Below are 16,393 nucleotides of genomic sequence, written 5' to 3' on the forward strand. Positions count from 1 at the left end.
AACAACTGAAATTAGTTCTGGCAGATTTGGGGCTAGCAGTTAAAAATAAAAATAGCAAATGTAAAAGCATGAAAACTGTATTGCCATTATGCTTAAAGACAATAATAAATCTTTAAAGATGCCAATGATTGCTTTGGATACTACAAACGACTACTGCCAATCAACTCTAAAATATGTAATGCATGGTATTCTAAGTATCCTAACTCAAGGCAAACTCCACAACGCCACAAGTAATATTGTCTGCCATAAACTACTCTCTTCATTAGGCAACAATAAGAACTGACATCTCCATTTCTTAGCAGTTGTGGAACTGTTGCCAGAAACATGCTTTTTTTTTTTTTTACAGTATAACTCTAATTTTAGAGAAAACTTTGAACCAATGACTTTGCTCATGGGTCTTGAAAGGAAGGTCTTAAATAAACATGTCCTGAGGCAAAACTGAGAGGCAGTATCACTTTGCACAAACAACAGCAATTGTTTTTTCCCTGAAAATACATTTTATATATACATATACCAATCTGTACACACTACAGAGAAAGGGAGGAACTATGAGTTTTCTGATGACAACTCTTTCAGGTAGTGGAACTTGAAGATACTCAAAAGAATTCTCACCTCTAGTTGACTGTGATCTTGATTTTCAAAGGCCGCAGTGCACAACATTTATTAGTGCGACGTTCTTGGAGTGTTTAAACACTATTTGTATTTGCATATGCTTCAGTTAAATCCCCTTTTACTTTGCGAGCCTCGAAGCCACAACTCTATATAAATGAATTCTTGTCACTACTTCCTTGTTTCAATTACTTCAAGGAATTCATTACCTGGACTTTGGTATTCTTTCTTCTTTTCTTTTCACTTAATTCCTATACCGACACTGCAAAGCCTTGTGATCTGACAATAACAACCAGAAAACACCAGTGGCTGATACTATCTTTTGCTAGGCCATATTCAGCTTGCTCAGTTGAGGTTTTTTAATCAAGCCTCAACTAAAATCATGCACATTTCTCGTTACGCTCTGGTCTCAGTAATTCCCTGTTTGAAAATGGCAGGTAAAATATTAAATTGGGAAGTAACATCTAGCCATGTTATCTGATGGTTTGGCAGTGGCTGACCTCATATGCCACATGAATGAAATTCACCTCGCTGCAGTCCTGACACATTGTGTTGATGATGAGGAGGAGGAGGCAAAAACCAGCAGGGTGGTGAAACAAAAAAGAAGGAGAGGTGAAGGTAAAGCATAACTAGCTAACATCAGACGGGGTGGTATGAAAAACTACTATAGCAGGCCTGGAAAAGGACCATTAGGTAGACCTAATCGTCCTGGTAGCACCATGAAAGGACTTTGCTGCAGCCCTGCAGCCTGCCAGGGATTCAGGGAGGGAAAGGGGACGAAGGGGAAGGGAGAGCCGGAGGGGAAGGGTGCTGCCTTTCATTTGCTCGTCCCTTGCAGGATTCGCAATTCGGGGATTGTTTTGGGGGGGGGGGGGGGGGCAGTGTATGCGTGTGTGTGAATTTCACCCTATATATAACTCGGAATCTTATTAGTTAACAACTCAGTGACACTGCAAATCCAGTATTTCTCAGAATGCTATTTTTGAAGCTGAAACACACAACATATTTTGATCTCCAAAGAAGTACAATAAAGATCGCCCCTTCAAAATAAAACGAGAAGTAAAAAAAAAAAAAACCAAACCGAACGCACATGTAACAATTTCCAGGCGGGCTTCCTGTGATTGTATCTGATTATTTAAATATCGGACTGTCTCTTTAATTTGAGGAGCGGGGAGAGAGGCGACAGATGGCAGACAGAATTGACTTATGTCCTCTATTCTTCTGCAGAAGAAGGGGGAGTGCAGAAAGTTTGATCGAGGCAGAAGCTACAGTACGCAGGCCCGGCTATAACTATCTAATAGGTCTTTTGACGGATCGGTTCGGAATATTTAGGTTTTTTTCTCCCCCAGACAGGCTTTGTAACAAACCCACGGTCCTGGAGGTTGCCATGGGTGACGAGAGCGCTGACATCCAGTCCCAACTACAAATAAGCACATGACAAATGGGCCCAGAGCCCTCCGACAGCCCTGAACCTTGGTGACCCCCTAAAATACCCAGCCTCCCCATACCCACGCCCCCCCCCAAAAGCATTACTGAGTATATTTTTTAAAACCGAAAGCTTGCACTTAATTGGAAACACTGCCATGTAACCAAAATGCTTAGGACAGCATGTACAAGTAAAAATAAATCACGCAGCATTGTTATTTAATGCGCTGTGACATCATTTCCTGAAATTAAACAGAGATGACACAGATTCAGACAGTCCCTGCTAAGGTTCAGTTCAAACAATTCACAGATGTTTTCCTCCAGCCAGCAGAAAACAATGCAGGGCTTAAAGCACTCCTCTCCCTCTCCCTCTCTCTCTCTCCAGCCTTTTCGCTGGTACGAGGAGGTATGACAGTTTTATAATACATGCTCCCGCAAAAATATTCTTTTTTTAATTTAATTACTCAGGCTGTTGTACTAAATAGATGGATCATTGTGTCACAAAAGCATCAATTTTTCAGAAGAAATAACAGATGTCTATGTAACAATGATTAGATTAACCACTCCCAGACAAAGCTAGCTTTTGAGGCCCACACACCCCATGACCTCGGGTTCCCTCTTCTGTAGGGGGTGGATGTAGAAATGTCAGATCTAATCTCAGATTCCATTTTTAAAACAAACAAAGCCCCACCCCCACCCCGTTGCAGCTCTTTTCTTTTACGATTGTGGCATTTAAAAGGTATATGAACGTTCGGTCTGTCACTAAATCTTTGGGACTGATTTTGTGGGCAAGGACTAGGAGAACTTGGAGCATGAAACCCTTCAGCCTGGGATCAGAAGTGGCATTTTGAGAAAGATTTCCAGTTTTATTCTGTCCCGGCTGGTGACGCCGTAGCGCAGGCAGGCAGGACAGGCGGGGGATGCCGGTGACATTAGGCAGGGCTACGCTACCACCGGCAATAACAACAAACGCTAACGGCAGCCGCCAGCTCTTCTGGAGAGTGACCAGAGCAGCTTTGGGGTACAAAGACACATGGTTCCATCACCTCGAGGTGACCGCAGGTCATAGGAGTTCAACATTCAGGTACTGATTTTTCTTTAACACTAGGATGAAACCATTTAACCTCTCCTCACAAAGTTTACCCAGCTGAAAAACGAGTGCAACTTTATTTTGCTGGTCGAGCTTCCAGCTGGGTGGTGTTTCTACAGCCCGAGAGGTCTGTCCTACCCCAGCAGGCAACTTATTCCTTGGCTGCAAACTCAGCACACCGTCAGCCCTGCCTAAAAAGCAGACCTGGAATAAAACTGTACTTCAGGTTCCTCCAACTCCCTGACTAGGTGGTGCGCTGAAGCAGAAATGGCAGCCACGCGAACCTACAGGCAGGTTGTTTTACAGGAGAATCGGAGGACATAGTCCGTCTCCTCAGTGTACCCTGGGAGCGTATAGCACGTTACAATGCGATCCAACACAAGCACTAAAACTCACCAGAATGTCTTCACATTCCTGTGTTTTGTTCAGTCGCCCAGCCTTCTTGTCACCATTTTAACTGGACAAAGGTCTGTTGTATTTTCAGTTTTGTTTTTTTGAAGTACAGCAAAAACAGCAATGTGAAGAATCCTTCTCCTGGATCAGGACTCTGAGGAAATCTGTTCTTCTACTGCTTGATACAAAAGTAAGCTGTTCAGTGTGGAGTGCAATAGCCAGCTATGTTCCTAAACCTCCCTTAGGTATTGTTCCTAAAGTCACCATGTGGGAGGAGATATTTATGAAGGTGGGATGGTTTCAACTGTTTTGAAAGCTTGCTCCAAGATTGGCTTTGGTGGATGACATTCATCTCTAGAATCTCTAGAATGAATAAATAAAATAGCTGCCCTTTCTTAAAAGACCTGGTAGGTAAGCCATTCATCAAAATACAATAGAGAGACATAATATTCTCAGGTATACCTACATAAATACAGAAAAAAAAGTCTGTTTCAACTATTGATATTATCCAGTCTGACCATCTGAATATGGCAAGTTAGGAAAACTAACTCGGGTAAGTACAAAAGCTGTGGCTGGTTCATTTCAACACATTCCAGCAGAACTTACTCTAGCTTGACACTGAAGTCGATGAAACCAAAATCTACTCTACAAGAGACTGTGTAAAGAGCAAGATTTTCAGCCAGAAGATTGTGGAAATCAGGCTAAAATGACACTGTTCAAACAAATGTTAGGAGACAGAACTTCAGCTAGCAAACAAAGCAAAAAAACCCAGCTCGACTCCACTGACTTCAGGGGAGCCATCCCAAATACCATCAGCTGGGAATCTGGCACAGTCATGAAAAAGGTTTAGTTTGCAGGCTCCCATTGGTATAGCTGGTACTTTTAGTTAAGATATACATCTTCTTACAGACTGTAACAAAAGAAACAACCAAAATAGAATTTTAACAAAGGGCATCACTCCCGGTAAGTGTCAAAGAATAAACGTGTCCCTGTTCTGCCAGTTCTGTAAAAGGGGAAAAAACGTTGAATGTAGCAAAAGTGTAGTCCTTGATACACTGCGCTGCAGAAAGGGATGAACTACCAGAGGTACAAGCCCATCGAATGGCATAATTACTTCCTTTATAACTTTGCTCTCTTCTGATTATGTACATACATTTTAAAGGTCCTCCATCTTTCGAAAGGGCATGGGAGGAGGGGGGCCGGCTCCGTATAGTTGCTGGTAAGAAATCCTAATCTCAACATTGGTGTAAGCTAGAGGTGTCTATACATTTGAGCACTTCCTGTTTTCACTTTGTGATCAAATATGTTCTTTGCAGGGCAAATAGGGGAGCACTTGAGGGAGGAAAGCAGAGATGTCTGAGAGGCTAATTGAGTGTACTAAGGACTCCTTGGCATAGAGGAAAAGGAGTTTTCCAAAGCTATGAATAAACTCTCGGCTTGGGTCAGATTTCTTGCTGTTTCTTTTCTTTAACCACCTTTGAACTCAAATAAAAACAGTCTTAATGTCAGGTTTACCTTTCTGATGTCGTAATCTTTATGTACTATTGAAAAGCTTATACTACCAGACTAGGATTTCCTCTACTTTCTTAAACACTGGATATTATCCAGAAAAAGCATACACATTTCCAACCAATTCATCCTCAGATCTTTCATCTTCCGGTACTGTTGTAATTCCAAATGTAAGACAGAGCTCAGTAAGTGAACAAGAACATGACAGAAGCTCCTACTCGTGCGTTTCATTTCCAACAATAAAAACATGCATGTGTATCCTATTTCAAATATAATTAAAGTTACTGCAAAATGGAAGCTGTGATAGGGGTTAGAAATTGTTTTGAAAGACACAGCCCGTCAGATACATTCATTCTACATCAGAGTTCAAGTGCCTGTCTCTTCAAAAAAGCCACTTAGGCAATTCAGTTTTTAAAATCGGCTACCTTAGGAGTTTGCAAACTGACTGAATAAAGGAAAAAAATAGCATTTTATTTAAAATCATAAGTAAATACAATTAGTCAGAACTGAGTTACTCTCTTTGAATTTGGCAGTCTAAAGGAATTTCAAGTTTAATCCACGACATAAGAGATGGACTGCCACTGCCTGTCCTTCCAGGGAAACCAGAGGTTAATGATTTTTGTCATATTGAGACTAACAGCTAACAATTGCTACAGTTGGCCTTTAGTATTTTATTTGTCCTTTTGAGGTATTCAGAATAGGTGACAATGGCTTGCAGTTGAGAACATATGTAGAGAGACCCCTGTGGCTTATGGAAAAGTTGCTCCATGCTGGTTGGGTGTTTGAAAAAAAAATACAACCAGAGCTCTTTTATGTTCCTCTCCTTAATGAATGCATGAATGTCAAAATGTACCAATGGCCCATTCAGCAGGCAAAGCCTAAGCAGCTCCTTCTTTAAGAACACATCCTGAGATGTAAAATACATTTGCTTAACAAATTAAAATAATGAGATAATTCAATTAGTTTCTTTTAAAAAAAAAAAAGAGAGAGAGAAAAAAGGGTACATCAGGGGATTATTGTAATACAAGAACAGGTCATACAGCACAAAGGAGGAACAAACCAATTTGAAATAAGGTTAGAGTAGTAATGAAGGAATGTACATTGAATCATGGACCGCCATTGTAAAGATATTTACTTGAAACAATAAAATTGTACATCACAGATTCCCCCGTTCTGGCTCAGCCAGTGTTGCACTTTGAATGGACAAGCTAATTTGAGAAAAAGTGCGAGATCTTTAAAAGAAAGGAGTTCTCTTCCTTCCCTGCATGTGTTTATGGCAAGAATCTTTCTGAATTTACATTGCACTGGTCAGGGGTCTCCATTATCAGTTTGCAGGTCTGAGAATTACAGCACAGTAAATCTTTCAACACCTGCAAACTCATTAAAGCTTGGACGGTAAAAGGTTTGGGGCTTTTTTGTGTTCATTTAATTTGATTTTTGCGAGGCCATCCTCACCAGTGATGGCAAATTTCCTCAATTCGTGCAGGATGGAGAGGGTCAGGAGAGAGAGGATGGAAACAAGGAAAAGGGATTTCAAAAAGCCAGGAGGACTTTCCTCAAGAGAAGCGAGAGGCAGTTGACTGTTTAATAAGCATGTGTCGAATGCTTTCAAGGAGCACGTGAGAAAGGAAGGCAGGGAGAAAAAAACCAAGATACCACCAATTTCATAAGAGGAAATGGAGTTAACACAGAGACACGTACAAAACAAACTGGTTTATTTGTGGTCCTGCTTTTTGCTGTCTGCCTGTACTGCTCCTCTAAAGATACCCTACAGCTAAATGTAAAACCCTCCACTCACACTCACTCGACTTCCAAATTAAAAACATTTTACAGGTTAGTAAATCTCCAGCTGAGGTGATGTAGCAAAGAACAGCTGTGAAGTAATTTTGATAATGATGAGAATAATAAGCACATGGCAAGGTTCAGGGCTTTGCTGTTGCAGCTTCAGTGCTCCTGAATAGATAAAAGTGATTAAATACTCCTGATTATCCCTGACCAATATGTAATGGATTTACAGCCCTTTCAATTAGTCAGTATTTGCTTAGGACTCATTATTTTGTCTTTGGTTAAGTAATCAGCCCAGAGACTCATGTTCTGTCTAATTCCTCTGAGCCAAGTGGGTACAGGGCACCTGACCTTTGAAATGGCCATAGCTGGGAGGCAGGAATAACCACTACTCCAGCAGAGACACTGGCTATTCCAGCTAATCCTGACCCCACAGGCCAGATCAATGCACCTTAGTTTGCTACTAATGTCCTTACATCAAAATGATGGTTTAGAAATGTGGATCTATCGCTCCCCCCTTTAGCTGTGCTGCCAGCAGAGCAGTTCGATAGTCCCTATCATAAATAAATCGGGTACCTTGTCCTGAAATCGTTACACTGTAACCAACATCAGCTACCATGGAAATTTATAAAACTTTGGTAGAAGAAGAGGTAGTTAATAACAGTTAGCGTTTTAAGCCTTATCAAGTGAGAAACAATTTTACAGTGAGAGGAAGAAGAAAATCAATTGATAATTTTACCAGTTTCCATTATTTCCCACATGAAGTAAACTACAAAGAGTGTTACTAGGTTTTCTGTGGAACCATGTTTTGATGCCTAAGTGAAGCTATAACAGTCAACAGAACACCAAGACATAAAACCAATCGCAAGCAGGAGGATAAAGATAGCCCATAGAAAGCACTGCTTTTTCATGTATTTAATCTCTCTTCCCCAAATGTGAATATGGCTAGCTTTTAACATAATGGACTTGAAGAGAAGCTAAAAAGGTGCTTTTTCTCTCTGTTACATAACTGAAGAATTAGGGAACCTGTAAGCCTTCTATATTTCTCACAAAAAGTAACAACGACAAGTTTGCAAGCTGCTGCTTTGACTTCTCTAACATCCACAGTGTATGTCAGCGCACACAGACTGGGGCTCTCTTCCACCACATACATATGAAGTTTGTGTAAACAGAGGCCAGCGATAAAGAATCCAGAAGGCAGAGCTTTATATATGCTAAAGCAAAAAACCCCCTTTTTTGTCCTTAGGAACATTTTGAATAGTTCAAAGCAAAAAATGGTTACTTTATATGTAGGTGGTGTTCCATGCTACGGCTTTGTACTCTTTCTCTCTCTCTTTCTCTCTCTATGGGCATGTATGTGTGTATATATATACATATATATATATATATATATATATAGGTTTCTTTCAGATTTGTCATGATTCCAAGAGCCAAGAAAAAAAATCTAGGGAAAAAAAAAAAAGCAACAATAACTGAGCCCTAATAATTGTCCAAAAATTATGGGGACAACTGATTTCTAATAACAATGAATAAACCTCATTAGGCACATGAATAGAAATCTATTTTGGTTTTGGGCACCACTTACTGTGAGATGCTGGAAAAGCCACGCTCTCATGATATTTGTTGCTACTTTGGGGAAAATGCCTCTTTTCTTCTGACGCTTTTTGTCCTTGTCTGGGTCATCGTCATCCCCTGTACCAGGTGAGGCTACACTGTTGTCTAAACCATCTCCTACAACAAAGAGAAAAACAGGAAGGAGGAGACCTTTAGTGAACAAAATACAAAAGCCAAAAAGTACCATTAATTACCAAGGCACTACCACAATTTTATTTTGCTTTGCTAGATCAGGCACATACAGTTTCTCATTATATATGAATGCAGATACGAATATGTAAAAATTAGAAACCATGTCTCTCCAAATACTAATTTTGTGTTTCACACATGCATATATCATTAATTCAATTATAATTGTGTGCTTGACATAGTGCAATAGCTCTTCGTCAATTATGGGATTCAATGTGGGAAAATGTGCCACAAGAAAACCCATTCACTGGAAATGCATCCCTACAACCATTCTGAATACGCACTATAAGTAATCAAGTTAAATGTTCTGTAGTCTATATATTCAAGGCCCTCTGCAGAGGTGGCAGTAACCGTGTCACCGTTCAGTGCACATAACACACTGTCAGATGAGCCCCTCCCCATAACCATCACCTCCCAACACACATACATACGCACGCACAAACACGTACACCTAGTTTGACCCTGCATATAGCATTTGCATGACATGAAAACTTCTACATCTCTGCATCAGTGATTATTATCATTAAAAAAAAAAGATGCACATCAAGGTAGAGCTCTCACTTAATCAGAACTTTCCATCAACATCTTTCTCTTCTGTGCTTTTCCCTGGCATTAATTGTGCATTAGCAAAAATCATTTACTTTTAACAGTCATAGTTATTTTTTCTTGCCCTCCAGCAAAAATGCCTTGAAAGCCTGCCTGGAGGGCATCTAAATTATGTATCTGAAAAACTCTTCTGGCAAGGCATTGCAGGACCCCTACTTTCTTAAAATTCATACGAGCACGTCTTCCTGTTTTTGGGAAGGCATCAATCAAGAGCAGCAATATATGCCATATTCCTACATTAATATTTGAACTAATAACTTTAAAAAAAGGAAAGAAACAAGATCCGACTTGTGGCATAATCAAATGCAAAATAAATGAAGAATACTGGGACAGCACTGAGACTTTATAGATTGCTGTGTTTTCCTTACACATCATTAGCCCGGAGCCACACGAAAGAGGAAAACAGAGAAGTGGAGAGTTTATGCTCCCTGCTGGTGTTTAAGAAGCCGAGGTCCTGGAAGGACATCTGGGAATTGTGCTGAGACGGTGGTTTTTGTAATTTAAGAATAGACATTCATTAGCAGTAAATGCCATAAATCCCATGCTAAGTAAAAACCTTGTCCAAGAAAGCCTAAAACAATAAACTCTGTGCTCAATGTAGCCTGAGCTAGACGCTCCATAGCTTCCTGAGGAATGCTATAGATTCACGAGCTAATTCCTATAGCCTTGTCTAGCTCTGTAGTGCTACTAAACGAAATACGTTGCTGCTACATACAGTCCATTTGCTTCAAAACTTGCGTTTCAGCTCCATCTTGCCTCCTGTGCTAGATCACCCTTCTTCCACTGCCTCCCCTCTGAAAAACCAACCCTTTTGGACCGGAGAGACAGAAAAAGCCACAGCAAAGAGCTGGCAGATTAATTTTATTGACATTTCCATTTTCACTGCAATGTGATACCCTCCATCACATGGAAGAGATGACCCTCACTATTTACAGACTGACAGGCCACTTCATTACAACCACCCTGCCCCAAGGCAGAGCAGCTCCTTTCCATCTGCCCAAACACCAGAGCAAGACCCTGAAGTCGCTGCTCTCTTTCTCATGCTCCTTTTCTTTTTTTGTTGTTGTTGTTCGTTTCTGTTAACGATAGAGCGAGGAGAGTCGAATCACGGCAAACTAATCTAAGAGATTACGGAAGCCCTAAACGCTGTAACCAACTGCTCACTTTTGCAAGATGTTGGTTATTTAGAAAGAGCTCCTCTCCCTTGCGCTCTCCCCCCGCTATATTCCGCCCTACCCCTCTCTCTCATACACACACGCACGCGCGCGCGCGCACACACACACACTTTCCACTATGCCAAGGAACTGCTGCAAGGCAAATTCTCACAAACACTAATGGCTTCTGACTGCTCCTTGGCAACCCCAGCATTTTAACCTGGGTGGATATGCTCTCCAAAATACAGACACTGGAGCTATCTCATCAGCTGTTCATGTGACACAGATGGAGAGTGGCTATTAGGAGCCAGGCAATGGGCCTTGGGGATCTGAGGTGCTGTACTGTAGCCTCAGGCAATTTTGAAAAGCAGTACCCGGAGATGGGGGGGGAAAAATCCCTACTGAAAGTGCAAGTTTGAAGTCAGTCAGTCTGTTTGTCTATCTGTCGTGCAGATAAAGATATCTTTGTCTCTTTATGTAAAAGCTGTGTGTGTATGCACAGGATGCGTGGAGCTGTAAAACTTCGCTCTGCACCATTCTTCCGCACCGCAGAAGCACTGCTTCACTCTCTGTATGAACAAATTCCTCTTTCTCTGCATATTTATACTCTCCTGTTTGCGAGCATCCTCAGCAGGAGTCACCTACATGCTAAATCAGTGTTTAGACCTTTTGGAGAGGTTGCCAATATCCTGGTTTTAAAAAGCTAATAGCAGCCCAGGAGATGAAAGTTCAGCTAAAGCTTCCCTGCCTTCCCACCTCAAGCAGCAGTTGAAACGGTAAGAGGCAGTGCTTCCCTAATCTGTTCCGTAACCTCATGAAAGGAAATCCAAATATCGTACCTCCAAATTACCTCAGAAGATGAATACAGCGAGATTTGCTGCTCCTGGTGACCTACAAGCCCACTCCTGTTAAGCTGTATTGTCACATCTTTAATAGCACTACAACAGCTTACATCAGTGGATACAGTTTCTAGCGGCAGGAAATCACAGAAGTAGCCCATAACTGACTTTTCCAAGATGGAATGATTTACTTCTTGGATATGGAGGGCCTGATCCTAGTTTGCTGTATCCAAATAAACAAGAGTTACTTTAAACACAGAAAAAGAAATTATCAACAGTGAAATAAAATGAACAGACATGAAAGTCACTCTATTGAAGACTGGATTGAGTATACTTTTAACTGCTGTATGAAGGAGTCCGAATTTCAATCATTTAAATCATCATTACGAGTGATTCTGCTTAGGTGAACTGTTCATATCCTGATTTGGGTGGTAATTTGTAAGAAAAGTAAAGTCCTAACTTGCATAGAAATTACAATTATATAAGCATAGTTATCCCAATTTTCTAGTGGGGAAGCTCAGTCTAGATTTTGGCCCACTGACTCTCTCTTTTACACAGCAGCAAAAGAAATGAAGGGTGACTTTCTCCTGCTTTGCACACTGTTGACTCGTTTATTCTTGTGCAAAGAGTACAAGTGATTGCAAAACCCTATCACTGTTCTAGGAAAGTGGAGAATTCTTAAGTGGCACGCTCTTTGTGGAGATGTCAATGACTATGCAGGATTCAAGCCAGTAGAGAATTAGGCATATTACCCAGCTTGTTTAAGATTATATCAATGCTATGTAATAGTCTCAATAACCCCTATAAAAGATGGAGAGAGTTTACAAGAAACTTTGCAAAGTGACCCACATGGGGTTCCTTAGAGACCTTCTCTTCTAGGGGAAGGGTTTGTGGAGGAGGCTGAAGATGCAAGTCTTCTTTGCACAGTGGGAAGTCAGGCTTCCACACTAGCTCTGTGTGCAAACACTCTTAGCACGTGCTGAGGGTTTCTTCCCACAAGATAAATTATTTTGCATTGAAAGCAAATGACACTACCTCTGATTTAAAAAAGACTGAATAAGTAGTTAGAGCAGGGTTTCCATTGCACCGTAATTTCCAACTTAACTTGCTGCAAACTGATTTCCTTGGACAGACTAGCTTGCTGACCTCAATGTTCGCTCATACAGCTAAGGACTCTTTGGGAAACAGAGTCCAGTCCTACAGAAGTCCTGTCCAACCTTATTGTATCAATTAATTCCTCTTTGACAGTCCTCCACACTACCAGTACTATCTCAACCCTAGTCCTTGTTTGTGTTCCTCACAGAGTAAAGACCCAGCAAGAGATGAAGCAAGCGCTGCTTAGAAGCTGCTTATCTAGTCTTTCATCATTTGTGAACAGGATGGATAAGAGATTCCCAATCTACGCAGAATGAGAACTGAAAAGGATAACCCAGTCAGGCCAAAGCACAGAAGCCTGGTAACAGCCCAGATTCAAACTCTCAAATGGTTTCTATTACCATCATAACAAGCAGAGCAGTAAGAAAAGTGCTCTCTGGAAAAATACATTTCAGGATCCAGTGTTTGAGTTTCTTCACCATCAGAGGTCCCTCACAGCTTTATGGTTTGTCATGCTACAGGAAAAGAGAGAAGAGCAGGGGTATCTAAGGCAGGGGGAAAACAAGACACTTCACCATTTCTCTAAAAATAGTGCAAGCAATATGAAAATCAAGCTAAAAGGTTCAGAAAAGGAAAGCTGCAGTGCACTATGCTGATCCTAAGTAAACTACTCTACAATCTTTGAGCCCAGTATTTTGATGGAGTAGAATATGTAGGTATAAACGCAAAACAAAGAGGACAATCTGCATGCAGCTTATATTCGCAATTTGCAATTATTTGTTTGTACTTATAATGTGTCCATCTGGACATGTAAGTATTGTAAACCATTATTAATAAGGATGTTCAACTTAGTAATGTGATCCACATCGCCACCAGAGAAAAATCTTAAAATCTGGTTAATGACCACTGCCAAAAAGCTGGAAAGAGAAGCGTTTGAATACATTTTGGAGATAAGACAGTCTGTGCTGTAGGGAGGACTAACAGAAAGGGAAGGTCCGTTCCAGAACCAAAGACCCTTCAGGAGAACTCCTTATCTCCATTCCACTCCATTAAAATCATCAGGCTTTTAGCCTTACAACTTCAGCAGACCACAGCTTTTTGAAAGAAATGCTGGCTGTGGGTTGTTTTTTTTCTCCTCCTCTCAACGATCATCGTTCACGGAAGCTGACTTAGTCTCCTCACACCACAGAAGCAATACTTATCTGGCGCATCTTACTGCCTAGGGAAACTGAGTTAGGATAGGTTATGGGTGGCAAACTCAGACTTTGAAAACCACAAGCAGTCCAAGTGGGCACCCCAGCTTAGAGCTGTGCCGTCGTCAGCAGCGCCCTGCTAGTACGTGTGCTGGTTTTGCTGAATTACTTGACTGCAGGAGGAGAGGAGCCATCAGAAGCTGTTGAGGCCCAGCACAGGCACCCAAGGCTGACCCGCGTGCTCAGCCGCCACTTGTCCCGTCCTGGAGCGGGGGGTCCTCAGGTGAGCGGCTGTAAGCAGCCCCCTGCGTGCCCTCCCCTTTCGCGCCTCCGAGACACCAGACACGTGTGTCTCGTGGTGCTGTCGCGTGTTTCGGTGAGCAGCTGGGAGAGAAAGAAAGCTTGGGCACTAGAAGGAACAAGGCTTCAGACGCAGCGCACCACCGTCTCTCTTACTGCAGATGTTATCCTTTTGCCCTTCTAGCAGCAGGGAGGAGACGAAGAACTGGCCTTCTCTCTGTTGTTCTTTTGGAAGGTCTTTTGCTTTCCAGAATATAGCCCAGCAATTTCACTGGGCTGATACCGTAAAGATGGCATGTACAAATTTCACACAATCTGGGCATTAATAACTGCTTTAAATTCAAATAGGAGGAAAAGGAAGAGATCTTTAGCCACTCTCAGACCTCACCTACAAAGCTATTCTACTCTGATCACATTTTAGCATAGTTTGTCAGTCAGGAGCAGGTCCCTGTTGCCATCTGGCAATATGTGCTAAAGGCTTAAGGAGTTGCATGGTATCTGGTATCTGAAGTGTATTTACAACAAGACACAGAATAAAAACCTCTTCCTTTTCTGTTTCTGGATAGGCATCTTTCCATAATCACTATTTTATCGTATTTTCAAAAAGGCATTTACAAATATTTTATTATTTACTCAAGGGTAGGAATGACATTCCGGCTATGTTATTGTTATAGCCATGCATGCTATAAAATTGGTGATTCAACTCTTTCAAAATTATTTGCAGATCTGTAATGTTTCACATTTCCCCTTTTATTATTTTCCTGCCCCAAAATAAGAAAAAAGACTGACTTTTTTGTGCCCTTAATTGTCTGTGTTTAAAGCTCGTGTTTATTTGTGAAGTGGCTGGAGAATTCTTAGAGGTTATATTCAAAAGCCAACAACATATTTTTCTAGCTTTTTAAAGAGAAAACTAATAAACACGGGTTTAAATTTTAAGCTCCTTCATACAGCCAGTAGGTTTGTGGTTCGTTCATTATAACCCAACATTTTTTCACATCAGGTGAAAAAAGTGTTCCAATGCAGACAAGGGGAACAGTAAAGCAACCTGCTAATTACTGATCTCTCTTACGTTCCTGCTGTGCTAAACTGTCCGGACATGTTGAAGTGAAATTTTTCTGCGATTTTCAAGTGACTAGTTCATGGCCCACTGCCGTGGAGTGCCGGAGAAGGGATGAAATGCTTTAGTTTACATGCAACATTTACTAACTGTGTGGGTTTTCCGACATTAAAGAGGGGACAGTGACCCATGCCACCTTTTTCACACTCAAAAGAGCACTGAAAAAACAGTCTTCATAGGCTTACCTCAGGCTTCCCTGGCCCTTAACACCCTCCCCCCAGGGTAGGAGCAGAAAGAGAAAAAAGAAGGGATTTTATGCTCCTTTCTCTTCAACTTTTCAGGCGGTATAAGCAGCATTTAGCAAATTCAGCCTCCAAATGGCTCCAAATGCTCTGAGCTGCAGGGGCTCATCCTTTGTTAGCCTCCCTCTATTTACACAGGATTTACGCAGGCTCTCCACTGAAGAGACCACATGTTTCTGACAGAAAGCACTTCCATTCACACTGCATCAGGCAACAGGATTGTAACCACTGCAGCTTCACGCTGACCTGAGATTAGGGATTTCAGCAACATTGAGATGGTAACAATCTGCTAACTAACAAAAATTATCCATGGAGAACTCTGCTGCTTACTCCAGTTAAAACTACCGTGGCCAGATAGATTAGGTTACTTAAAAGGACAATTAAGAACTAGCTACTATCGAGAATATGCATGTCCATCTACAAATCACATACACACACAGAAAAATATCAGCAGGAAAAAAAAAAGAAAAAAAAAAGGAAAAAAATCAGACTGCAGCTTGGATTAAAACAATTTCACCCACTGGCTGAAGACATAAAGTGTAAAAACAGACAGATGGACACATATGTAAATGTGGCTGCATTTGTTTCTCTGGAGCTGGCAAGTTAGTAATAACAGTATAGTTTAATAATTTATTTTCCATGGTATTTTCACACTGGTTAACTGGGCAGTGGCAACATCCATGCGGAACTTCAGGAGCACAATAACTCCTTCAATCTAATTGCTACTGGGGCAAACAAACTGAACTAAGCGACCTCTCTTGGCTCTACCTACACGACTCAGTCCTGGAACCCAATATCAGTCTGGGGATTTTTAAAATTTAGTGTTTTTTTTTTAAACTCAGTTTGGCCAGTCAGGGTTTCTACACTGAGATTTTTTCCAGATTTAGTATTTGTGTCAGGGTTTTTCTAAATGGATTACGCACACACAAGCACAACAGACGTTGCTGGTTGGAGCTTGTGTTTTTTTGCTCAATAGCCTTTCATGGGGCAAAAGAAAATTAGATGGGAACACAGGGCCAGAAAGGACCACACAGATCCAGTTTTTGATGAGTTTTATTTTGACATTTTAATCTGGCAAATTATTTTGCTACTGCAGCAAAGGACAAAACAATTTACTTCTGTAATAGTCACTCATACATGCATCCGATAAGCACGTGAAAAGTACACGGTATATTCTAAAGTTCTCCATAGTATATCATAATAAAGCTCTTCTGGGCACTCAATGATTCATTT

At 41.2% G+C, this 16,393-nt stretch overlaps 1 protein-coding gene across 7 annotated transcripts in view; it reads right to left on the reverse strand.

Annotated features, from left to right (window-relative positions):
• MEIS2 (Meis homeobox 2) overlaps positions 1-16,393 on the reverse strand; it is a 174,267-nt gene that overhangs the window by 113,348 nt on the left and 44,526 nt on the right. For all 7 annotated transcript variants that reach the window (XM_069784084.1, XM_069784081.1, XM_069784083.1 and 4 more), the window contains exon 8: positions 8,397-8,542. In XM_069784084.1, the coding sequence (XP_069640185.1) occupies positions 8,397-8,542 (146 nt within the window). The remainder of the gene's footprint in view (positions 1-8,396; positions 8,543-16,393) is intronic.

This window comes from Haliaeetus albicilla, chromosome 5, assembly GCF_947461875.1.
Source record: "Haliaeetus albicilla chromosome 5, bHalAlb1.1, whole genome shotgun sequence".
Taxonomy (NCBI): Eukaryota; Metazoa; Chordata; class Aves; order Accipitriformes; family Accipitridae; genus Haliaeetus; species Haliaeetus albicilla.